Source organism: Ascaphus truei, chromosome 2, assembly GCF_040206685.1.
Source record: "Ascaphus truei isolate aAscTru1 chromosome 2, aAscTru1.hap1, whole genome shotgun sequence".
Taxonomy (NCBI): Eukaryota; Metazoa; Chordata; class Amphibia; order Anura; family Ascaphidae; genus Ascaphus; species Ascaphus truei.
Window position 1 is genome coordinate 109,887,355 of NC_134484.1, and position 25,349 is coordinate 109,912,703.

The 25,349-nt window shown below is 40.6% G+C and overlaps 1 protein-coding gene across 9 annotated transcripts in view; it reads left to right on the forward strand.

Moving 5' to 3' along the window:
• The first annotated feature begins 1,780 nt into the window (after positions 1 to 1,780).
• The window catches only part of NSMAF (neutral sphingomyelinase activation associated factor), an 85,035-nt gene continuing 61,466 nt past the window's right edge, over positions 1,781 to 25,349 (forward strand). For 5 of the 9 annotated variants that reach the window (XR_012798216.1, XR_012798210.1, XM_075584060.1 and 2 more), the window contains exons 1-5: positions 1,781 to 2,026; positions 11,677 to 11,757; positions 22,113 to 22,191; positions 24,081 to 24,148; positions 24,238 to 24,274. Coding sequence is in view for 7 of the 9 variants with exons in the window: in XM_075584060.1 (XP_075440175.1) it covers positions 1,977 to 2,026; positions 11,677 to 11,757; positions 22,113 to 22,191; positions 24,081 to 24,148; positions 24,238 to 24,274 (315 nt within the window). In the remaining 2 variants the exon portion in view is untranslated. Of the gene's footprint in view, positions 2,027 to 11,671; positions 11,758 to 22,112; positions 22,192 to 24,080; positions 24,149 to 24,237; positions 24,275 to 24,586; positions 25,028 to 25,349 lie in introns of those variants that run through there. The other 4 variants (XM_075584062.1, XM_075584066.1, XM_075584065.1 and 1 more) reach the window with 4 other exon arrangements.

Sequence of the window (25,349 nt, forward strand, 5' to 3'; positions counted from 1 at the left end):
CTTGATCCTGGCTTGGGTAAGTAAACATTTATTAATGTATTTTATTTTACTGTATGTTTGAATGGGCAAAAGTGATAGTAGCCGTTTACTCTGCACTATATCAAATGTGAAATTGGTTACTATGAAATATCTCATTTGTTTTTGAGGAGAAAACTCAAACGTTTCACCAAAGCCAGTTACGGTGAAACAAACCTAGGGTACGTCTGACGTCACCGCTATGTGACATCGGCTCATCGGAGAGGTGTGGGCCTGTTTCCTGTCTGAGTGCTTCGCTGACTGCGTCCGTGGGCAGCAACAGCACTCAGACTTAAGGTTATGCCTGTCCTTTATTTAGCCACCTAGAGTTAGTCTATTTTACCTCTCAATTATACCCAGCAATAGTGGGGCTGCCTGAGGAATATATACATAGGTCTTTTAGAGAGCTCCTGCATACCTGAAGGGCTATCAGTATATGTGTCAGCTGGGATCAGTGATTAGTCATCATCTAGTGCTGTTCACTCCACCCAGCTATGTGAAGGTACAGTATATGGTCTTATTAGCACCCCCGTGTCTGCCACAGTTAATCTTTTTCTCTGGCAGCACTCTGTGTGCATACTCCTACCAAACAACTATAACCACTAGTAGTTTGGTGGTAAGGTGTCCCTATATTGGGCTCCCTTACGCGGTGGACTAATACTGTGCTAATTCAGGATACACGCTGTCTTTTCAGGACACCATACAGGCATTTCCTACACCATTTAAGTGTTATACTATGTCTATTAACAGTTATATATAAATCAGTGCAATACTTGTACTTCAGTTACACCTACATAAGAACACTCTTGGGCTATTATTATGGGCTCTACCTATATAGAGACGTTCCTTAACTAAAAGAATAAATTGTGACACGACATCCTTAATACACTTAAACATATATACATGACTCGCAGTGAAGCTCTTTAACTGAAACTCGGAGGAACCTAAATCTAGATCTAGAACATTGTGTGGGGCTATATATACACCCCTCTATCTCCCTATGATTACATCACTAGTAACCAGACATCCTATATCACATGAGGGGGAGGGACAGTACTAGAGTGATCCCACCCGGTTAACCCATTAAGGCTGTTAACCCTTTATACTAAATCAGTGTTTTTCAACAGGGGTTCCTTGGAACCCCTGGGTTCTCCTGTCATCCCTAAAGGGATCACTGCAATTTTCAAGTCATTTGAAAATGGCACCAAATATAGAAGGATTTACAATGCATCTGATCTCAGACACACTGTTAGAGAGGGTTGGGGTTCCTTACAATGCATCTGATCTCAGAAGAGATGGTTGGGGCTCCTCAGAATTCCACAATATATTTATAAGGTTCCTTAAGTAAAAAAAAGGTTAAAAAAACACTGCACTAATTAGTAGCCACAAGAGGGGAGCTGCATATGCAATATTATGTAATGCAGGGCTGTACCCTATTTAGAAATTACTGCACATGATCTTGCGGCATTTGTTGTCAGTTCACGTGTTGAAAGGCGGGTGTATAATCACTGAATATGCACAGTATGTTTCAATATCCACCTTATAACACAGCACTGACAATATCCAAACAGTGATTATGTACATACCGCTTGTTTCAATAACTGCCTTTCAACACTGTTAAGTGACAACAAATCCCACGAGACCTTTAATACAAGGAAGTCCTCCTGCAGCAACCAATGCCTGGCTACTTCTCATTCAACCTTTAGAGTCCAATGGCAACAAGGTTTACACAGCAGCAATACTAACTTCAAGCCAATCACACAGGTTCTCCCTCAGTGCTACAGGACTGGGCTAGTTGCAGCACACAGCGTGACGCTGTGTCTGGATGCTGCAGCTGCTGTCTCTGCAAATGATTATATATTTGTTGGATCTGACTATTCTGCTCTGTTGAGCTTGTTGCAGTGAGGTGTTGAGCTGTGGGGGTTGGGCTGCCGGGGTCCACCTGCTTGTGCACTTGATTCATGGCTTTCAGGAAGAAGACAGAGGAGCAGCAACATTTCTCGAAGGAGAGGTGAGTGAGAGCCCAGAGAGACACTGTTATTGTGGGGAAACTTAAAGGTCACTTCTACTGGGAACTCGTCTTTGGCAACCCTGTCTAGCAAAGGACACTATGTCACAGCTGCCTCAGCACTGAAGTGCCACCTTCAGACATGTCCTCTTTAAAGCACCCTGGTATAGAGTAACATGCATGTGTGGCTATTCTGATCTTAATGTTACATTCCTCGGTAAGTGATTTAAGGTTTACAGTGTGTGCAGTAACTAGGGAAGGGAGCTTTGTGATACCCAAAAACATGTTCACCAATACAGTAAAAAACTAAAGTCAGCTTCGTGTGTGCTCTGTCCAAGCGTTTGTCAGCAGACTGGGACGCTGTGTATATACCAAGCTGATAAACAGTTGTTGATATTACATCAATGTAATGAAACACATTATAAACCTGTCAATGTATTGTACACTGTAATGATTTTGCTTGCTTCAGTGTCTTGTGCCTGAAATAGCAATTTGGAGGTTGGTTATCGGATGTATCACACATTTCCCCTTTTCTCAGTCTCAAATAAGTGCCACCTGTAGTGTAGACTCATCTGATTAATCTGCTTGAAATGTAAAACTTTTTAATCAAATGACACAAATAGAAGCACAGATCCCCCAAAGTGTCTATTTCCCCATGAGCCAGCTCTAAAACCTTCTTCCTCTTCCTTATTTAGTTACCAATAGTATCTCAGAGTTTGGTAACTCAGACATTGCTGGTTAAGGTAATTGTTAGATTGATCAAGTCCTTTATTTATCGGTCTGTCTGTTAATGCAGAAGTTCTCTGTTCACCTGGCTGGTAAATAGCCTCCACCAAACTAAAAATGTGTTTTCCCCCCCTTATTTTACTGCGCGTCTCAATGCACAGGAGCCAGATACATGGCACTAAAGATGTGACATTAACCTGTTCAGCGCCCTTATCCCATACCAGGTATGGTATATAGATCCTGACACGCCAGGGACTCAAATGATGCACTTGGTACACCATGAGCACTTGTTTTCATGGGGCAGATTGGGCTGATTTAAAGAAGAGCCCCCTGCAATACCGCTTATGGCACCCGGGGATCAGCTGCGGTGTGGTTGCTTTGTTCTCATGGCTGATAGGGACTTTTCTATGATGTTGCAGCTTTTTCTTGGTGACTCTGCTGGCCACATGTTATAGTCCATCACCATATTTATATTTTTCGTGTCAAAACCAGCATTAAAAAAAAGCAACAAATCTTCTGACCAGGTGGTAGAAATGCAATCCTGCATAGCTGGACAAAGTTAACTTTTTGTGAAACATTAAAGTCTAATTTGCGTCCTTAAAGTACTACACCTGTGTGATTTTTAAGCTTACCTAAATCAGAGGGTCCTGCAAAGTTCATTTAGAGACAAATGGTTCCTGAGACGTCATCTTTCCTTTTTTGTGCCGGTTATTACTCAAAAGAACTACACATATATCTGTGGGATCAAGTGGCAAATTTCTATTGTCTCCTGGATTGAGCCTCTAGGTCCTTTTGTGTCCACCAGGCAAGTGTTTTTGCCTGACAAGTTAAACTGCTTGATGTTCAGAGAACTTGGAACCAGTTAATAAACAACAAGCAGTGCTGCTTAAGGCCGAGTCCATGGTGTGCGTGCACATGGCCTCACGCGCGCCTGTCAGCCGAGCGGTCTGTGGACTACAGATGCTCACGACGGGGAGGTGTGGCTGATGACGCCACGGAGCTGGTTCACCCTCATTGGGCAAACCGCTCAAGTGACCCGGCTACGCTCAAGTGACCCGGCTACGCTCAAGTGACCCGGCTACGCTCAAGTGACCCGGCTACGCTCAAGTGACCCGGCTACGCTCAAGTGACCCGGCTGTCATGCAACAAAATCAAATTTTTGTTGCGTGAAAAATCGGCTGTGCAGTCGCCTCTGCGCACGTGTGCTCTGTGGCGTCCTTGGAGCAAAGATTTTGCTTATTTTGTTTCTCTGGAAATTAATTACAAATTGCATTTTTTAGAACCCGTCATTAGGAGAGTTTTTGTTAACCAAATGTTTTCTTTACCTATACCCTATCCGGCCCTTATCGAGAACTGATTAAGATAAGATAGTGAGGGGGCTACAGTATGCTATAAAAACGATAGCCAATGCATGCTGATAGATATACAGTATATTTTTTCCTCTTTTTTCCCCCCCTCTCTATCGTGTTGTCATTGATGCTGTTTCCTATTTGCCCACGTGACGTGGGAGCTTCAAACGGGAACCCTGTTTGTCACCTTTTGCCTGAAATCCATTTTTACATGGAACCCTTATAAGCTAATGCTCGATGTTCACACAGCTTTTAAGCACAACATGGGATTAGATGCAAAGCCAGTGAAACCACTCGGCCAGCTGTTTCAACCTTTTGGGTCTCATCAATGTGAGGTTGGTTGTACTGCCTTTGCCATTTTCAAGGCTGGGTTGGATTTACCATACACATTTTAAGTTATGGTGGGTGAAAAAGGCGACAAGAAATCTCCACCATATAGCATATAGCCAATAAAAATATAAAGTCAGAAAAGCCAGTACAACCAACCTCACACTGATGAGACCCAAAAGATTAAAACAGCTGTCTGTGAGTGGTTTCACTGGCTTTGCATCTAATCCGATGCTGTGCTTAAAGGCTGTGTGAACAGCAGAATTTGCTTATAAGGGTTTCATGTAAAAATTGATTTAATGCAAAAGGTGCCACATTGTGTGCTCATTTGCATGTAATTTCCCAGAATCCCTTACAGCAGTGGAAGCACTGTATGCTAGGTGATAATGGTGAAAGGCAGTGTTGCAGACCTGTGAAGGTGCTCAGATGTTATCTTATTTGCTATATACGGTGGAGGTTTCTTGTCGCCTGTTTCACCCACCATAACTTAAAGTTTGTGTGTATATCTCTCTATCTGTTGTGGGTAATGGAGTTTGATAAGTCAGATGTCCTGTATTGATTTGTTTTTTTTTATCCTCCCTGAAGGAAATAATGAATGAAGGTATCCCACACCGCTGTTACCTCATTGGAAGTGCAAATATATCCACATAAATCTTCAGTAGACATAGTAACTCACAGTACCTTCTTATTTAATTCTTTCTGTTTTGCTTGGAATATGTATCCTTACCCACTCCTAGAGCCTCTTAATGTCCTTGTAGGGTGTGATCAGCTGCAAGTCAGCAAAGTCCAGAAAAAAATCAAGGAAACCGCAGCGCACAGCCAAGGGAGCCAGGTTTTATCTATATATCTCTCGATCTTCAAAAATGTAAACTGAGAGTAAGAACTTTCTGTTGTCACCATTTTATACTTGCCGATTTATATTCAGAGATTCTTGTTACTTTAAAAAGAAAGTGGCAAGTACTGATAGGGAAATGTGCAAATTACACACCTGTTTCTCAGAGAATGGAAAAAACGAACTAGGCACTGTAACTTGCAATGTGTGTAGTTTTTGTCTAGAGGGAATGGAATAAATGACCGGAGGGCTTAACCTCTTCAGTGCTGGAAAAGCATCTGCAGTGGAATATTGGGTTCTTCCATCAATTGATGACTTGCGTGTCTATTGCATATACAGTAGTGGTTTGTTGCTAATGGCACTTAAATGGAAGCATTCCACTTGATACCCATTGAAAGCGTTACTTTTTCACTTTGGTAGGAATCACTTTACTCAACCTAGGGAGATTTGGACAGCACTGGTTTAGCAGTCTCAGAAACACAGACAAATACGAGCTCGGGAAGATAGGAGTCAGACAACAGGGTTGCTGCTTCCACACTTCAAAGTTTATTCAGTTGTGCCCCGACATTTATACAGAAAACCAAGGGCATGTTAATACATAACATATCATGTTTAACAATGAGAAATAACTATCTGTAGAGGTTATGTATCTGTGTCTTTGGACAAAGCATTAGTTAATCACTACATCTTGCTTGTATTTGGCCGGCAGTTTCTACTTCTACATTACACAGAGAAATACAGGGAATGTTTCTCAAGAGCATGCAGCTGTATTGTTTGGGACATTTTACTGCTCTTGTGCTATTGTATAAAAGACAAACTGAGAACAACTGAAGTAAATAAAGATTACAATTAGCATAGTGAGTTAATTCTCTCAGTACTGGAACAGCCCGTATAAGAAAGATAAAGCTTGCAGATTATATCCACCCTTTCAGTCCCTGAGATTTGTAGAGCTGACATATAATTTTAACCCCTCAATTCCCTCCTTTTTGTTCTAAAAGAACAACCATTTGACCAAACCCATTTATTCTTCTGCTCACCACTCAGGAGAAAAAAAACTCCCGGGGGAAGAAACCTCCAAAAGACCATGGGGGTGCAGAAGAATAATAATAGCATGTTCTTGTATAGCGCTGCTAATTGTACGCAGCGCTTTACAGAGACATTTTGCAGGCACAGGTCCCTGCCCCGTAGAGCTTACAATCTATGTATCTCTTACATCTCGTATCTTGTATCTCTTGTATCTCGTGTGACGATTAGAGATGAATATATGGGTGGTCTGAGAGAACCGCAAAGGTTGGCATCTCTCCCTTGTGTCACCCAGAATATTCTGTACAATTGAACATACAACTGGTGGGTGTAACATTTATATATGTGAATGTCTCCGTGTGTTGCATATAACAGGCAGTTAGTCCCGCAATTAGTCCCCAAATTATAGCTATTATAATAGATTACCACATGGTAAATATTAGGAGCTTGCCGATGGGTCCAGGATGGGTGCACCACTGGAACCAATTGGTGCGGTCTTCACACGGCTTGCGTGTATCCATGTTGGGCTGTCTTCTGTCAAGATTGCAGTACGGGTGACGGCGATGATGGTGGTTGGTTTGCCGAAGGGAGGATCCAGCGTCTTGTTTTTGAACAGTTGCTTGACCAGGACCGTATCACCTGGTTTGAAAGGGTGTGTTGGCGTACCTGTGGGACAAGGAAGAGACATAGATACATCACCATAGATGCCATTCAACTTGTCCACAAGGTGTATTACATATTCCTGTATTACTGTATACAATTCATGTCGCCCTTTGTTTTTGGTACACCATGATTCTTTGTCCATGCATTAAGAGTCATAATATCAGGGGGTTTAGTAATCAACTGGTCGCCCACAGTCATAAATGGCATTGTAACAGTGTCAACCTGGGCTGAAGGTGCCACATAATCGGCTATGGTTTGTAAGAGACCTCTAGGACTACTCATGGTCCACGAGTTATCACTGCTCTTTTGGGGGCTGACTAACTCAGTGAGACCAGTTTTAAAAGCAGCCAGTTGCTGAGCAGCTTGTATTTTAGCTCGGGTACCCTCACTAACAGAAGTGGAGAATATTTGTTGCGTACCCGAACCCGAAGGGGGTGGAGGGGTCTCACTGCGACTCACAGTCGGACTGGGGTCAACACGGGTGTTATTGCTAATAAAACATCCTCATCCGAAAAGAGTTCCTGAGATAAACTAGTGTACAGGGAAGATATATAAGGAGGTGGAGGTGCGGAGGACACAATTTTATCGGGTGACATTTCACACCCGTAGGGGGCAATTTTAACCCATGCATTGGCATATTCCTGCATATATTTCATATTCCACTTTGGGTTGGGACCAAACCACAACCAGTCAGGATCCCCTAGACAAGTGCCTCTGAGCATCAACATATGAAAATCATCAAAGGCACCGTCTCTTGGAAACGGACTAGTGGAACCCATTGCTTCAGTCCACCCAGACAAATTGTCCACAAACGGTTCAACATAATAATCTCCGACAATCTGTACAACAAATTCTTTGGGGCTTTGACCTGGTTTCCATCTATAAAGGGTGACCTGTCCTACATTTTTATTTTTCTTAGTATTTTTGTTAGTTTTATACTTAATAAACTCTGGTTTACCTCCCAGATTTTTACTAGTGTTAGTACCCATAATTAGTTTATATAAAAATGAAATGATTGCAATACAAAGGAAACTTATACAGAAGATCTAAAAGAAAAAACTTAGCACTGTAATTTTAACACTCTTACTCTACAATACAATGCTTATACTCTATAATACAACACTTATACTCTATAATACAACACTTATACTATATAATAAGTCTGCTGTGTCTGGGAGAGCATAAACCAGTCTGATAAACAACAACAATCAGGGACTTTATACCCATAATTGGTATCAGGGACTTTATACCCCAATAATATCAGGGACTTTATACCCTGATATCCTACCAATAGGGATCCCCAGAGGGAAGGCAAGAAACAATAAATTAGAGTATACTCACCGACCCAGTGGAGATCCCACCGCTTCCCACCAACTGAAAGCGTTACTTTTTCACTTTAGTAGGAATCACTTTACTCAACCTAGGGAGATTTGGACAGCACTGGTTTAGCAGTCTCCGAAACACAGACAAATACGAGCTCGAGAAGATAGGAGTCAGACAACAGGGCTGCTGCTTCCACACTTCAAAGTTTATTCAGTTGTGCTCCGACATTTATACAGAAAACCAAGGGCATGTTAATACATAACGTATCATGTTTAACAATGAGAAATAACAAGTTTCTGTAGAGGTTATGTATCTGTGTCTTTGGACAAAGCATTAGTAAATCACTACATCTTGCTTGTGTTTGGCCGGCAGTTTCTACTTCTACATTACAAAGAGAAATACAGGGAATGTTTCTCAAGAGCATGCAGCTGTATTGTTTGGGACATTTTACTGCTCTTGTGCTATTGTATAAAAGACAAACTGAGAACAACAGAAGTAAATAAAGATTACAATTAGCATAGTGAGTTAATTCTCTCAGTACTGGAACAGCCCGTATAAGAAAGATAAAGCTAGCAGATTATATTCACCCTTTCAATCCCTGAGACTTGTAGAGCTGACATATAATTTTAACCCCTTCACCTATTGCTTGTGACCTTGGTAAAACCACTCAATGTTTGTACTTAATACACAAAGATTATTATAGTCTGTAAACTGTTTTATCAGAGAGGAGTTAATACCTACAAAATGTCTGAAAGATATGGAAACGTAATGGCCCCCATTCTCCGTGGCCAGATTGTCCCTGGGCTTGACAGCATTCAGGAAGAAGGCAGAGGGTGTTAAGAATACCAAGAGGTCAAACACCAGCTGTCATTCAAACTTCTATCTGGCTACCTACGACTGCAAGTCTGAAACAGCACTAGAAGACCAGCTGCAAAGGGTTCAATGGAATATTATAGGGCTTGGTAAAGTAAGAATACAAAGTATGCATCATTAAGCTCAAAAGAAGAGACCTATAATATTACAGAAAAATTACAGAACTAGTACAGAAAATGGAAAAATCAGTGGAGTAGGCTTCATCATTAACAAGAAATGGAAAAACAACATAGTGAAGTATCATCTGAAAAAGCAGACAATCCTTATTCATTTGACAAAGCGATACAAGGTTCACATTATCGAAGTATAGTCCAGCATTACGTCACACAGACAAGGAAGTGGAAGACTGCCACGAAATAAACCAATTTAACAAAGGAAATTGTTAAACAGATGATTGGAGATTTCAAAACAAAGATTGGTGCCAAGCAAAAATACTAAGAATTAGTTGGTAATTATGATTACGGTAACAGGGCACATATTGGTAGAATGTGAGCTTCTACATCATTCATTCTTCAAGAAGAAGCCAAATAGAAAATGGACATGGGGTGGAACAATGGAATCATGAATGAAATTGACTATATCCTTGTTAACAAGAAACCCGTGACTGAAGGCTGCACAGTCCTTAACCGTAAAGACGTGATCATCAATTAGTTTGCTGCAAATTACATGTGAAGGTGGAAAGAAGAAAATTGATTTAAAAGAAGACACAAAGTATCAACATTTCTCAGACTGCCCCACACCTGGAATGCCCTGCCCGTCAATAAGCACCCTCTCTATACACCTTAAGACCCACCTTAAAACATATGCATATGAGTAGCTCCTTGGCTGATACTTTAGGCCTCGCTTACAGTGCTGCCGACGGTGACGCGACCGATGCCGTCGCCACCAGCGAAAGTTATAATTGGATTTTCAGCGACGTCACTAAAGGGGGCGGGCCGCGGTCTCTGGTTTAGAGAGAGTCACATGTGGTGACTGTCTCTAAAAAAATCAAATAGACTCGGCTTCAAAATGTTTAGCCGCCCGTCGCCATCGCGCTTACTATAAGCGCTTGCGACGGAGTCAATTGATTTGATTCGGAGCACCGTCGCAATGCACTATAAGCACAGCCTTACACATCATACCTTGGCCCCTTGCAAACGCACTTACCAGAACGCCCTCCTACTGTCTCTGTACGTTCTTCCTACTTACCAATGAGATTGTAAGCTCTTCGGAGCAGGGATTCCTTTTTCATAAATGTTACTTTTATGTCTGAAGCACTTCTTCCCAGTATGTGTTATTGTTTATTTATATGATTGTCACGTGTATTACCGATGTGAAGCGCCATGTACATTAATGGCGCTATATAAATAAAGACATTCATACCTCAAGAAAAACAATATTTCAACTACTGTAGAAGTGAAAAATTGCTTAATCTTGCTCAATTTATGGGGATACTTTCACAATTGTTTGTTAAAAACATATGAAGAGTGTAATTTTAAAGCGCTGAAAAAAAACTGAGACAAAGCAACTGAAGAAATTACAAGAAGTTAAGTAATACCAAGATGCAAGAACAATTGAATATACATATAGTGCAAGACTACCTGCAAGCGTGTCACTGAAGATGTAAGAAAATGTGACTGTGTTATGGCAAAGAAGAGGATAAAAGCTTTACAGAAGATGAAGCAGCAGCTTAAGATTGGGGAGAAGCAAATCATTACACTCAAGCAAGACAATGGATCAACAATAAAAGACTGTACTTATTAGAGAGCTGAGGACTTCTACAAGAAATTGTACAATAACACACATGATGCCAGACACAATTCAGCAAAGGAAGAGCGAGGAGAATCCACAATAGAAGTACCATGCGTCCTTCCAGAAGAAGGGCCTGAGGGAATAAAATTCATGAAGAATGAGACGGCATCTGGGAAAGATGGAATTGCAATTTAAATATTGTGTACAGCAAATAAAAATACCACTTGTGAGCACATTCACATGTCTCACACAGGTTGACAAACCAGCCTTCTCTCATTCTCTCAGCATACAATGCTTCCACTGCAGCCAGGAAGTCTCAGTACTGTAACAACATGCACAAGAGCACTGTGTAATTTTTTGTTTCTTCTTGATTTTAACATGGATCCCTATAAGCTTATGCCTGTCTTTATTACACACCTTTTTTAAAGCACCGCCTGGGTTAAATAAATGCATGGCCAGTAAACTTACTCCAGACAGCCATAGTCTTGACGGTAACAATGCTGTAAATGTGCATTCAGAAAAAGAGTTGGCTCTTAAGGGAAACAAGAAAGATCAGAAAAAAGTTAAATCCCCTTCCACTTGTCCTGTGGAAGTGCTTCTGCAGATCAGCATTCAATCCTATAAATGGGCAAGTGTTATCCTAGTCTATTAATGGTACGGGTCGGACAACAGAAGTACTCCAATAATACTGAGAAGTATAATAGAAAAGCTAAAGATATTTGCAAATGGGAAAAATATCAGATAATGGGAAGCCTAATTTAATAGATAATTTATATATAATTATTTTTTGTTTTTTGTTCCCATAGGTTTTCTCTGCTGCTTCTGGACTTGGAAGAATATTTTTTTGAACAGCATATAGCTCATCACATACCAAAAGAAAGTGAGAGGTAAAAGGGCATTTACGATTCTACAGATGGCAAAAGTGTTCAAATCTACAGTAAATTTGTGTTTCGGCAAAACGTTATAACAAACATACTCGATGAAATATACTTGGGAATCTGTGTCAAGGGAGACAAATGGACTGCCATGAAAGTGAAGCTTAGGTCCCTCTTAAGTATGGGAAAAACAAAGCGGGATAATGCATTAACTTGTGCTAATTTTGTGAAGTTATGTTGGCAACAAAAAAAAGTTTTCTAATTATTTCGGACATTTCTAGTTGCCAGAAATGGATAAAATGAGATCTGCAGCAAGTGTAAAATACGTGTGTGTGTGTGTGTGTGTGTGTGTGTGTACACACTGGTGCAGCAAAAATTGCATATACAGGGTATTCACACTAAAAGTGACGGTGTATTTACTTGTAGGCATTCCATGTTTCTCTTGGCCGCGATTATGCGCATGACGTCGCAAACAAAATACAGTAACTCTATTTTTTTTTTGCGCGACGGCAGCTTTACTTCCGCGTTTGAGCCAACCAGGGTGCACCAAGCCAGATGATGTCACAGCCACGCCTCCTTGTGACTCGCAGGCAGTTACTCGCAAGGGAGTGAGGCGCGCATGCCTCCCTGCGCCGTCGTGAGCGCACTATGGCCGCAGCCTAAGTGTGAACACCCTGAATATGTTTCTGTGATCACACACTTCCAAGAGTTTGAAACATAGACTCCATAAAAAAAAATTTGTTTACAAATTTAGAAAGTAAATATTTTAGACTGCTATTTAAAGTAATATAATGCAGGGGTGCGCAAACTTCCTGCGCTTCGCCCCCCTGCCTGCTCCTCTCACGATCGCGCCCCCCCTACCTTCAATGGAGCGTCAAAGGACACTGCGGAGTTATGTCACGTGATCCGCGACGTCATTTGACATCAAATCTCCATGGTAAGCTGCATCATTTGACGCCGCGTTGCCATGGAGTCGCTTGGACAAGAACCGGTAAGTAAATTTACAGAGGCCTCGCGCCCTTAGCGCAAGGCCTCTGTAACCGCGCACCCCCCAATAAAGTCTTGCACCCTCCCGTTTGCGCACCGCTGGTATAATGTATGCCCAGCTTCATTAACATGTGTACATTCTATCATAGATATGTATTCTTCTGTAAAAAACCGTGGTACTGTAACAGTCCCCGGGGATGTCATGAAGTGGATTAAATTTTTAATATCCGATTGTGTGTTTTTCTATTGTCGAGGTTCAGAATATGTAGATGAAAATGTTATTACAATTGAGAAGAATAGTTTTATTCAAGTAATATCGGTTTCTGATGACACAATGCAGTAGCAATTAATTGTATTTGGTTTTACCACATTGGCGGGTAATCTTAAATATTTTAAATTCTATAGTAATATGCGTTTTTATTAGAGAAAAAATCCATACATCCTTTTTATACATGAGACTGATTACAATATTGGGTGCACTCATAAGGTGAATTGGCCAGATTCATCAAGCACCAGTTTGGCAATTCATCAGTGTACCTGGTCAGGTGTAAACGCTCATTGAATTGAATGGGAGTTAACGCCAGACTAGTTGTGCTAATCTGTTCTGACTGGTGCTTGTTGAATCTGCCCCAATGATTTAAATAGGATATTCTGTGCGATTGGGGCACTATCGGCACTAATACAGTTTAATGAGTAAATCCCTAAGTAAGTAACAGTAAGTACGTGTACTGTATGTTCACTAAGCAACTTGCACAGGAGAGCGACATTGATTTGCATTCAGTTGACTATATTGACAAAACTGCATAGATCAGGTCTTCAAAATGATTAAAATGGCACCGAATGTAAACGTGTGTGTCCGAGTGGTTAACAAGTCATTAGAAGAGAGGATTATAAGGAAGAAATTAATAGAAAATGGCATTGGAGTAAAGCACTGATAATATTAATGTTGGGATCAGTGTTGAGATAAATATTCCTGTTATTGTACATCAAAGCAGAGCTGGCATCATATCTAATTGCAGCTAATTGTTTTCACAGTTGAACCACTTTGAAAGGAAGTGCCAAGACATTATCTGGGGTTTTTTTTAATTTTTTTTAAACAAAACCCAGGCTTTTGGTAAACTTACAGGTGCTGCTTCACTTCAACATTTACAGTTATTTGTTGATCTAATAACTTTTTTTTTTTGTGTGTGTAAGACGGCAAGGATCTTCTTGTAAATATGTAGGCTTTTGTCTCCTTCTTAGGACGAGATCAGTGTGAGCTACAATTCTTCCAAAATTGTATGTTTTCAGTAGTTATGTATAATGCCAGTTTGACTTTGTAAACATGAAAGTGCATTTCCTGATCACCCTGGCAGTGGGCACCATTGGGTTAATCCCTTCTCACTTTAGGTAGGACAGGAAGTAGACTTTTGCAGGTAGACCATATAAGGCCCCTCCCTCTACCTGCACACTAGTCTTTTTCCTGTCCTCACAGCTAGGTGTAGGATTTGTTATTTTTTAAACAGGGCTCACCTACTGCACTTTGTGCAGAGAACCAGGGTCTCAACCTCTGTCCCCTGAAGCTCCGCGGTGCGCCCTGCGGGGGGCAAGTCGGAGACTCCTTAGAGTCGGGGGTGCCCCTGTTGGGTGGGGGGAAACGGCTGCAGCAGGAGGGACTTAGTGCAATGCCCAAGACACGAGGCGCACAATGCTGCAGCAGGGACCAATGGAGGCCCAGACTCACCGCATAAGCGCCAGTACGCTGCGGTAAAGTACCCGGCAGCCCGCCACAGCGGAAGGGGGAGCAGCATTAGCTGCGAGCGGAGGAGCTCTGAGACCGCAACAGCGTAGCAACGCGGCGGTACTACCCCAGGAAGCCGCGGGAAACCGAGGAGGTTCAGAGGACCGCAGGATACTGCGGTGAAGGGTACAAGGCACGTAGCCGCTCGGGAGCGCGCGCGTGCAGGCCGGCAAGTGCGTGCAGGGACACGAGAGCCGTGCGGGTGCATGAGCACAAGCACTGCATGACGTCACGGATGCGACGGCCACACGAGGATGTGTGAGTGAAGCTGCAGCATGGAACGCTCAGCAGGGAGAAGCCAAGTGCTGGATATGGATGCAAAACTGGAAACACCCAAAACATCAGTTCCCAAGACTGGGTGAGTCCTTAGTTTAGTTCTACAATGGGAAAAAAGAGATGGTATATATATATATGCATTAGGGTGTATGTTTAGCATTTATTTTGTTTTTATAATTTAGTGCGTTGGTTACCCTCCCTGAAGCGGAATCTTCTAAGGGGGCTGGGGAATCCCTGCAACATAAAAGTAAAGGAAAAGTTACTAAAAAAACGAAGTGGTGTGCAGAATGTGAGAATCCAGCTGTTATAGGAAAGAAATTATGCAAAGAATGTATTAAAACTGCAGCAGGTGATACCAGTGAACAGATGAGCACTTTCCTTGTGTTAATGAAGGAGGCAGTTAAACAGAGTGTGGATGAAGCAGTCCAGCAAGCTGTTAACCCTACGCAAAAAAGATCTAGATCCCAAACCAGTCTGGATAAAGGGAAAGGTTTTTCGTCAGATGAGTCTGAGATTGATTGTTTCCAGGTGTCAGAGGCAGAAAGGGATTCATCAGAACTAGAGATTCAGGAAGAGGAATCTGAATTTGATATAGAAGTTGTGGATCCACTGATTAAAGCCATGAGGCTGGCATTGGAACTAGAAGACTCTGAGGAGTTAACCCATAAGAGAGATAAACTTTTTGGGGCAAGACAAAGAAAGGATAGAGAGTTCCCCATCCATCAAGTAATTAAAGATCTTATTCAGGTGGAATTGTCCCGACCAGATGCCAAAATATTTGCGCCTAAAAGATTGGGGAAAATGTATCCATTCCCACAAAAGGAAATGAGAAATTGGGAGGTTAGCCCAAAGGTGGATCTTGCTATTTCCAGAATAGTAAAAAAGACCACAATCCCCTTAGAAGAGGCAGCGTCATGAAAAGATCCTATGGATAAAAGGGTGGATTATGCATTAAAGAAAGCATATGTTACGGCAGGAACAGCCTACAAGCCAGCTATAGCAATTACATCAACTGCTAGGGCTATGCGAGTGTGGATTGCCAACATTGAAGAGGCAATAGACAAAGGTGTAAAAAGAAGTACTATTCTTAAGGCGTTGTCAGAGGTGAAATGGGCAACTGATTACATAGCAGAAGCCTCATTGGATGCAGTAAAAATAGCAGCCAAGTCTATGGCACTGGCGGTATCTGCAAGAAGAGCTTTATGGCTCAGACAGTGGATGGCTGACACACCATCAAAGAACACTTTATGTACATTGCCATTTGAAGGTGAATTCCTATTCGGCAGCAAACTTGATGCAATAATAACAAAGGCATCAGGGGGAAAGAGTATTTTTTTGCCGCAGGAATACAGAGCCAGGAGATTCAATCTTCAACAGATGAATAAGAATCAATATAGAGAAGCAAAGGCATACAAACCTGGTAGGGCTGCTCCAAGGCAAACAACATGGAGAGGTGGCCAGAACCGGCTTTTTCGTGGCCCTAGAGGAAGAGGATCATTCACAAAGAATAAATCCACATGAAGGTCAGAGGGCCCAGCAGTTGTCCGTAGGAGGACGGCTGAGAAGGTTTTACACAGCATGGGCCCAAACAATACAGGACGAGTGGGTGTTACAAACCATTCGTCAAGGATACAGTATGGAATTCAGGGAGGTACCAAAAAGAAATATGGGAGTAATAACATGGATACACTCCAAAGAAAAGAAAAAGCAGATGAAGATAGCTTTAAGGAAATTACTACAGGCAGAAGTAATAGAAAAGGTACCTCAGGAAAGCAGAGGAAGCGGAATTTATTCCAGAATATTTTTGGTAAGGAAACCTACAGGGGATTACAGAGCAATCCTAGACCTAAGAAGGGTAAATACATTCTTGAAGATAAGAAAGTTCAAGATGGTGTCTGTAAATCTGATTATACAAGAGGTACAACCAGGAGACTGGATGGTGGCGATAGACTTAAAAGACGCTTATTTACATGTACCGATAGCAAAAGGACATCAAAGATTCCTAAGGTTTGCAGTAAATCAGGAGCATTATCAATACACAGCACTACCATTTGGTCTGGCAACTTCCCCAAGGTCATTTACAAAGGTCCTAGCCCCGTTAGTGGCAGAAATGAGAAAAAGGGGGGTAGAGATATACCCTTACCTGGACGACATCCTGGTAAAATTAAGGGATCGGGAGAAACTCCAACAGGACCAGAAGATGGTTATAACCTTCCTAGAACATCACGGTTGGTTAATAAACAGAGACAAGAGCCAATTGGTACCCACTCAGCTCTTAAAATTCCTGGGAGTAGAATTCGATACAGAGAAAGGAGAAGTGAGATTACCAGAGGCAAAGAGGCTAGACATAGCCATGCGAACAAGGAGGCTCAGAAAAGCTACCAGGACTTCGGCAGAAGAATGCATGAGACTCCTGGGGAAATTCGCTTCAACATTAAGCGTCACAAAGTGGGCAGCGTTGCACATGAGACCTCTGCAAAACAATTTTCTACAACAATGGAACGGGAATCACAAAGACACAAGACAAAGAATCTTGTTATACCCACAAACAAAACAAGAGTTAAAATGGTGGGAAGATACCCTGAACCTGGTCAAAGGGAAAACGCTACAACCTGTGCACTGGTTAAAAATTACAACAGATGCGAGCAAGACAGGTTGGGGGGCTCAGATGGGAGAAAAAGTGGTGCAAGGAACCTGGGGAAATCAGGTAAACCACTTACCATCAAATCTACTGGAATTAAAGGCAGTACAAAAAGCCCTAGAGGTTTTCCAGGACGAAATAAGAGGTGGCTGTATAAAGATAGAATCAGACAACAGCTCTGTGGTCAAATATATAGCCAAACAAGGAGGAACCAGGAGCAGAAAGTTGATGAAGCTCACAGCAGAAATACTCAGTTGGGCAGAGTGCCACTTGTTGGACATCACAGCCATACATATCCCAGGACTAGAAAATGTCACAGCAGACTTTCTAAGTCGCAATATTATTCACCCAGGAGAATGGGCGTTAAATCCAGGAGTATTTCAAGAACTGGTAGAGCGATGGGGTCAACCAGACATCGATCTGATGGCGACACACCAGAATCGCAAAGTAAGGAACTATTGTTCCAGACAATTTCACCCAAGCGCACAAGCTACAGATGCTCTCAGTCTCAAATGGGACTTCAAATTGGGATACCTGTTCCCTCCAATTCCTCTGATTCCAAAAACAATCAGGAAAATCAGAGAAGAAAGAGCAGAGGTGATATTCATAGCACCATACTGGCCAAGAAGGCTTTGGTTTACACACCTGGTAAATATGGCAGTGGATACACCATGGCGCATACCAGATCAAAAAGACCTGATGCAACAGGGGCCAATATGTCATCCGAATACCAAACAATGGGCTTTGACGGCATGGCGATTGAGCGGGAGACATTGAGACTGAAGGGTTGTTCAGAGAAAACAATTCAAACCCTATTACAAGCAAGGAAAAGTTCCACATCAACAGTATACCATAGAATCTGGCTTTGCTTTCGTGATTGGTGTGAAAAAGAGAGAGAAAATTTCCTTTCACCAAGAATTGTTTCTATAGTGGAGTTCCTGCATAAAGGATTTGAGAAAGGTCTCAGTCTCAGTTCATTAAAGGTACAAGTGTCGGCACTATCAGCTTTGTTGGAAAGAAATCTGGCAAGGGAAAGATTGATAATCAGGTTCTTTCAAGCAGTTAAAAGGTTAAAACCTCAAATTAAGAACAGAGTACCTACATGGGACTTGTCTTTAGTCTTGGATGTATTAACAGCAGCTCCGTTTGAACCAATACAGGACATAGGCCTAAAATGGTTGTCATGGAAAATGGCGTTTCTGATAGCAATCACCTCGGCAAGGAGAGTGGGAGAACTACAGGCGCTATCTGCTAAGGAACCATTCCTAATTATACATCAATACAAGGCAGTTCTTAGACCGATACATCAATTCCTGCCGAAGGTGGTGTCACAGTTCCACATGAATCAGGAGATTGTGATCCCGTCATTTTGTCCAGAACCAAAAAATAAGAAAGAGGAAAGGTTACACAAATTGGACGTGGTAAGATGTCTTAAGGTGTACCTAGAAAGGATGAGAGATATCAGAAAGTCGGACAAATTATTTGTCATTCCAGAGGGACCAAAGAAAGGACAAGCAGCATCAAAGACTACAATTGCACAGTGGATTGTGTCTTGTATCAAAAGAGCTTATGAAACCAAAGGACAAGATAAACCTTTGAACGTGAAGGCCCATTCTACAAGGGCCATGGCTACTTCATGGGCATTCAAAGCCCAGGCCACACCAGGGCAGATATGCAAAGCAGCAGTATGGTCCTCATTCAATACATTTTTGAAATACTACAGACTAGACGTACAATCATCAGCTGACGCAAGCTTTGGGCGTAGAGTCTTAGAAACTGTAGTGAAATAAAGTGTAAAGTGTATTAATAAAAGTTGAACTGATAAGACATTAAACTGGTGTTGTCTATTCTGATGTATCCCTCCCTAAAAATTGCACTGCTTGGGTATGTCCCAATGGTGCCCACTGCCAGGGTGATCAGGAAAGGAGAAAATTTAAACAACTTACCGTAATTTTCTTTTCCTGGAACCATGGCAGTGGGCACATAGGGAGGGTAACTAAGTATGTCTAATGCCTATCAGTTATATATTTTCAGCTATGGAAGAATCGTAAGACTAGTGTGCAGGTAGAGGGAGGGGCCTTATATGGTCTACCTGCAAAAGTCTACTTCCTGTCCTACCTAAAGTGAGAAGGGATTAACCCAATGGTGCCCACTGCCATGGTTCCAGGAAAAGAAAATTACGGTAAGTTGTTTAAATTTTCTCCTTTCGTCACTGACCCCCAACATGGGTGTGGTTGGCGACATTGTGCTGTATTTATTAAGATCATTTCCGATTGCGAGAGAGCAATATCTCCACCGATGCTCTCCTACATTGCTTGCAACATATATTGATTTGGCAGTAAAGGTGGAAGTGCTCAACAATGTAATTCTTCCCCCCCACTTACCATTTAATGCTGTACCTAAATTCTTCCATTGATAACGTTTGTTTTTTATAATTGTTATCCTTATTAAATGTTCAAATTAAGGCCTGGTTGTGAATAGCAGGTTCTCATAAAACGCAACATCTGATGTGCTGCTTTCATTAGGGGGTTAAGAGCTTGGTAGCTGATGGGAAATACTCCATGGATTTCACAGTAGCAATGATTGTAGCTACTATGTTATGAGTAGTTTCTACCAAATTCTAACTGGAGGATTTACATAGTGGATGTGGTTGAAAAAAGGGATATATTCATAGAGTTCACTAGCCTGGGCCTTAATTACATAGGGGAGTACACATTAGTGGTCATTAATTGTGAAACATATAGGATCTAAGTAGTCCAGAGTGAGGAGCTGCAAGTTACATAGGAAGCTGGTGCGACAGTACTTCCTACACTTTAGGAGTCGGGACACTCGCAGCCCCCTACGGGCCCGCAGAGGACAGTCATCCTAAGCAGATACAGTAAGCTTTAGTTCTATTATACCCATAGCATTTTTTGCTATTTTATGTTTAAAGACATTGCATATATTGTTATACTTACACACACACTTTATTTTGAGAAAATTCATATTCTGCCAGGCAGCAAGAGTTATCTACAGTATATGGAAGTTTGTATTTGCCAGAAAAAATATGTGGGGAATTCTGGAACAAACAGGCACAGTAAGAAACAAATTTGGACTGCGAGTATCATTAATTGATTTTGTATTCTTTTCTGGGGGGAAGGTGTAGCGCACTTTCTCATCAACTGTCTGGCTTCTCTCGCTTGGCGTCTCCTTCATGCACATTACCCAAATAAGGCTTTCAGTAAGATCTAAAGGGGAGTTATAAACAAGTAATGAGGGAAATTATGGAGTTACTCTGCTAAACATTTACTTTGCTAAATTACAATTATGACTAGGGCTCTAATAGGATCCTATCATGATGATTATAAAGCTATATTAAAATAGCATTGACTTAAAATAATGGTAATCTATAACCTTATTGCTTTTCTCAGTGAATTCATTGTCCATGTAATTACAAATGGTTTAGTAAGCAGGGATAGAACGATGAACAGAGCGCACAAGCAAAACGGAGCAGGAAGGACCCAGAATCAAAAATTGAATAAAAGGGCACTTTAATGTGTCAAGAGACCCATCCAACGCGTTTCGAACGTCGCAGCGTTCTTTTTTTAAGGAAAAGGTAAAAACGCTGCGACGTTCGAAACGCGTTGGATGGGTCTCTTGACACATTAAAGTGCCCTTTTATTCAATTTTTGATTCTGGGTCCTTCCTGCTCCGTTTTGCTTGTGTGCTCTGTTCAGCGTTCTATCCCTGCTTACTACATCATTGGAAGCTGCACAGCCTGCCAACCACTCCTAGGATATGTGAATACTTGCTTATTATACAGGGGAACCTGCCAATGAGACTGATTGTGGGTGGGTTTGCACCACCTACCACCTGTCTTCAGGAGGATAGTACCCATACAAGTGGTTATTATGTACTACCATTAATACCATTACTCATTACCAGTGGTTGACAAATCACCAAAAAATCTACTCGCCACACAAAAAAATCTACTCGCCACCTAGTACCAAACGTGTGCTGCTTGGGCCAATATTTACTCGCCTGGGGGTTAAATCCAGTCGCCCGGGGCGAGCAAATGTATACACTGCTCATTACTATTACCTTGGATGAAGTGGATTTGGCTTACTATTCTTGATTTTCCTGGCATTTGAGCACTTTAGCCAATTTTTCTATCTAATTACAAATGGTTGCACTATTTTATATATTATAAAATCTTAAATACAGTAGGCGTCACATTGATTGGGAAATATATGGACCCACTGACACCCTACGTAAGAATATTTAGCCAGGAGAAGCCCCATACCTTTCATTTTAATCAATAACTTGGCTTTTTTGTTAGTTTTTGGAGTGTATATTTATTTTAATGTGTTGTAAATAAGTTATATTAGAGGATATTATTAAACAGGTCCCACTTAAAGGAGTTTCCGCCATTCATAGAGTTCAACCTATGCAATGTGTGATAATAGCAAAAAATATGAACGTCCAAGCTAGTTTGTAAACTAAATTAAAAAGTGGACTGCACCCTAACCCTTTCACTGCTGGAGGAGATCACAATGTATTTCTCTGCAATGCACTCCAGGACCCTGTGCGTTCTAAGGCTCTCACAACGAAATGACTGGTCTTCAATAGTGCTTCAAACCAAAAATTATATTCAAGTGGTTCATTTGAATGTCTTTTTTTTTTTCTTTTCTTTTTTTTCCCTAGAACAATCCGTGGTTCACTTAAAATATGTTCAAAATCGGTTATTTTTGAGCCTGATGAAATCGCCATACCCATATTTAAGGTAAGTTCTCTGGGTTTTTTTTAGTTCACATGTAAGCAAATGCCACTACTATGAAATTATTAGAAAACAAAATCTGATAGGGGAGGCCTATGGTGCTGTCTAATTCTTACAGGTAAAATACAATTATTTTGTACCTGTCTCTGATATAATTACTTGATGGGCTTATCAACAAAATGAGCTTTTTAAATAAACCACCTTTTATTTGCTCTGTTATGTACTTTGGTAGCTGTATTCAGCCTTGCAAAAACTGTATGTGCTGTTAAATGTAAAGAGGTGTGGTGCTGTAAGATGTATTGCTAGAGCTAGACTTTGATGACCGTATATATACACATTCATGGTACAATTCTCGCCTCACAAACATACTCTATGAGCTGCTGATCACTTAATCACTCCGTGCCTGAGCGTTGTCACTGTTCCCTGCCCTCTTCCACTCATATTATACAAAACTTTGAAGTTCACATGTCAGGAAAGATGTCATTATGGAGTATTATCTCGTAGTTCAAAGTTCTAGTAACCAAAGTGTTTGATAAATTTGAATTATTTTTTTAGAGTCCCATATAATTATATATAAATATATATTTTTATATTAAACGTAATGCATTTCTGTAAGAATAAAAAAATGTGAAATCCCAAGGAATGGGGTTTTCTAGATATTATAGAGCATGGCAAATTTAGAAAAGTTGTATTTTATTACTGGCCGTCCTTTTTTTTTTACTATGGTATTTAGTACAACAAGAGTCAAATCAACTTGGTTAGCTCATGTTTACTGCCTAGAAGTGCAGATCAGCATAATGACATTGTTGCATAGTACTGTATGAGTTATTTTCCATAAAAAATGCAAATCTAAAAGAATGGTCCTTACTCCCTAACCCCTGCAACTCTGAATTGTGCCTCTTGTTGCTAGTGGGGTCTTATAGGGTGCAAAAGAAGATATGTTGGCTTCTAGAGAGCGGATATCTTTTGGAGCAGCCTCTCGACCACCTCTGATGCTGTGTGGTTTTTGTTTTTTGCATCAGGATGGGTCACAGTTTAGTGTGTGGTGTGTGTACATACACTTCTATTTCACAAAACCCCACAGGCACATTTTTATTCCCCCAAATATATGGAATCAGTCTCGACTGACTTTGGTACTATCCCATTTCATTTAATGTTGCCCCCATATTTGTAAGTTGATTCGTGGATATCAAAATGCACACCACCGTAAACAAATGTTTACTTTTTCTGATCTAGTAAGAGCCCATGAACACTCACTTTTTATGTGACCACTTCAAATGACAGATCCCAGGATTGCTCCAGTTGTCTAATTTCCGAAAATATAAATTGTCTGGGAGTATTGTTGTGTTGTTACTGTAATTAAATGAAAGTAGCGGTGCATCAAAATCTGTGTAATGCTACTTAGGGAACCGCCCCACTTTTTTCATGTATAACATTAACTCAACAAGAAGAATGCGTATTAAATGTATTTTCTATAAGTAGGAAAAAATATTTTTTTTATGGTGTGATGTGTCGCTTCCAGAAAATATGGTAAAGTTTGAAAAATTAGTCTTTGTTTTTGCATACTAATTTAATATTTATTTATTTTTTCCCCGTGAAATAAATGAAAAAAAAAAAATCTCAAACATAATGCAATTTCTGTTTACAAGTTAAAAAAAAAAAAAAAAAAAAGAAATTGCATTATGTCCGATATTTTTTTTTTTTTGTAAACTTGTAAACTTGTACCTGCAACAAAATCTCATCCAACAAATTTGCAAATATATAAAAAAAATGCCATTTTAGTGGTAAATTCGAATTTTGGCGTAATGCCCCATCTCTAGTGGTCCCTACACCATTGATTTGTATTTTGTCCATGATTTGTATCTTACAAGAGACCTAATTTTGCAATGTTACAGATTGCCTTGCGGGACTGCACAAAAATAGAAGAACTGGAAGAAAGGGAAAATGAAATAATATTCAGAAAGTATGACCATCTTTAACTTTATCAATATAATGTTTTTCTATTTGTTTATAATTTTCAGCGAGAATTTCATCATTATTTTGTCTTTTTAGCTATACACACAGAAGATTGTCTGTCACATTTAAACAGGTAAGAAGCACAACATGTAATATAGAAAAGTTTAATATAAATGAAATATAGATTATGGCACAGGAAGTGCAAATAGTACCTTTTATGTAATTTTATTCATAAACATACTCTAAAATTACTTACTAATAGTTCTTTTTTCCTATTGATGAAATGTCATAAAATTGTTTTATGAACATAGTACGGATCATATAGTAAATTAAACTGAGATAAAAATAGTGCCGTGTATGTGTGCACGCACGCACGAACACACACACACACTACTAAGTAGGCACACACACATCTCCTACAGTAAATAGCAAAATCCTGTTTCAAATGGCAAAATCACCCAAATCATGGTTGGAAAAAGATACCGCTCCAGTAAGTGGTCAAGACTATGAAATTCCATAGAAGAAAAAAAACAAAGTTTCTTCTGGGTGGTGAGGAAGGTCTGTTTGTGGACTGGAACATTGGTTTTGCTTTACACACTAAATACATACAAATATATAAGTAAATGCATTTCACGAACATTTTGTTCAAAGTAACATTATGGGTGAGATATCAAACTATCAAAACACAGGACATTTAGTTATGGGCCCAGCCTGGCACCCATAATTTCACCTCCATTTTTTGCTCTGTATGATTGGCATCCCGGTTTGAACAAAAAACAATATGGAGAATGGCACAATGGACCTGCCCAATAAAATATTTTATTACCCAAGAGTTCCAAACTTTCGGCTGATGGTGGGAAGGAGGGACCTGCACTGCGGTGATGGGGTGAGTTGATCTGTATATATTGCTGCATCTTGCTGTCTTATGCATGCTATACCTTGATAAAGGCGAGTGTTTTTTGCCAAAACCTCACAATTCGTGGGCAATAAATAATTTTTGAGCAAGTCTGTTGTGCTATTGTTCATATCTGGCAATTGTACGTCATTCATTGGTGACATAGTACAGTAGTACCGTCCTCGGGAGAAATTGGCCTTTTCTTTTATATTTTGATGGGGTCCTTAGGAACAAAGAAACAAAATATATAACAATATTGCATATATTTTGTATGTATAAAATTAACATATTCATGTCTCTAAAATGTATATAT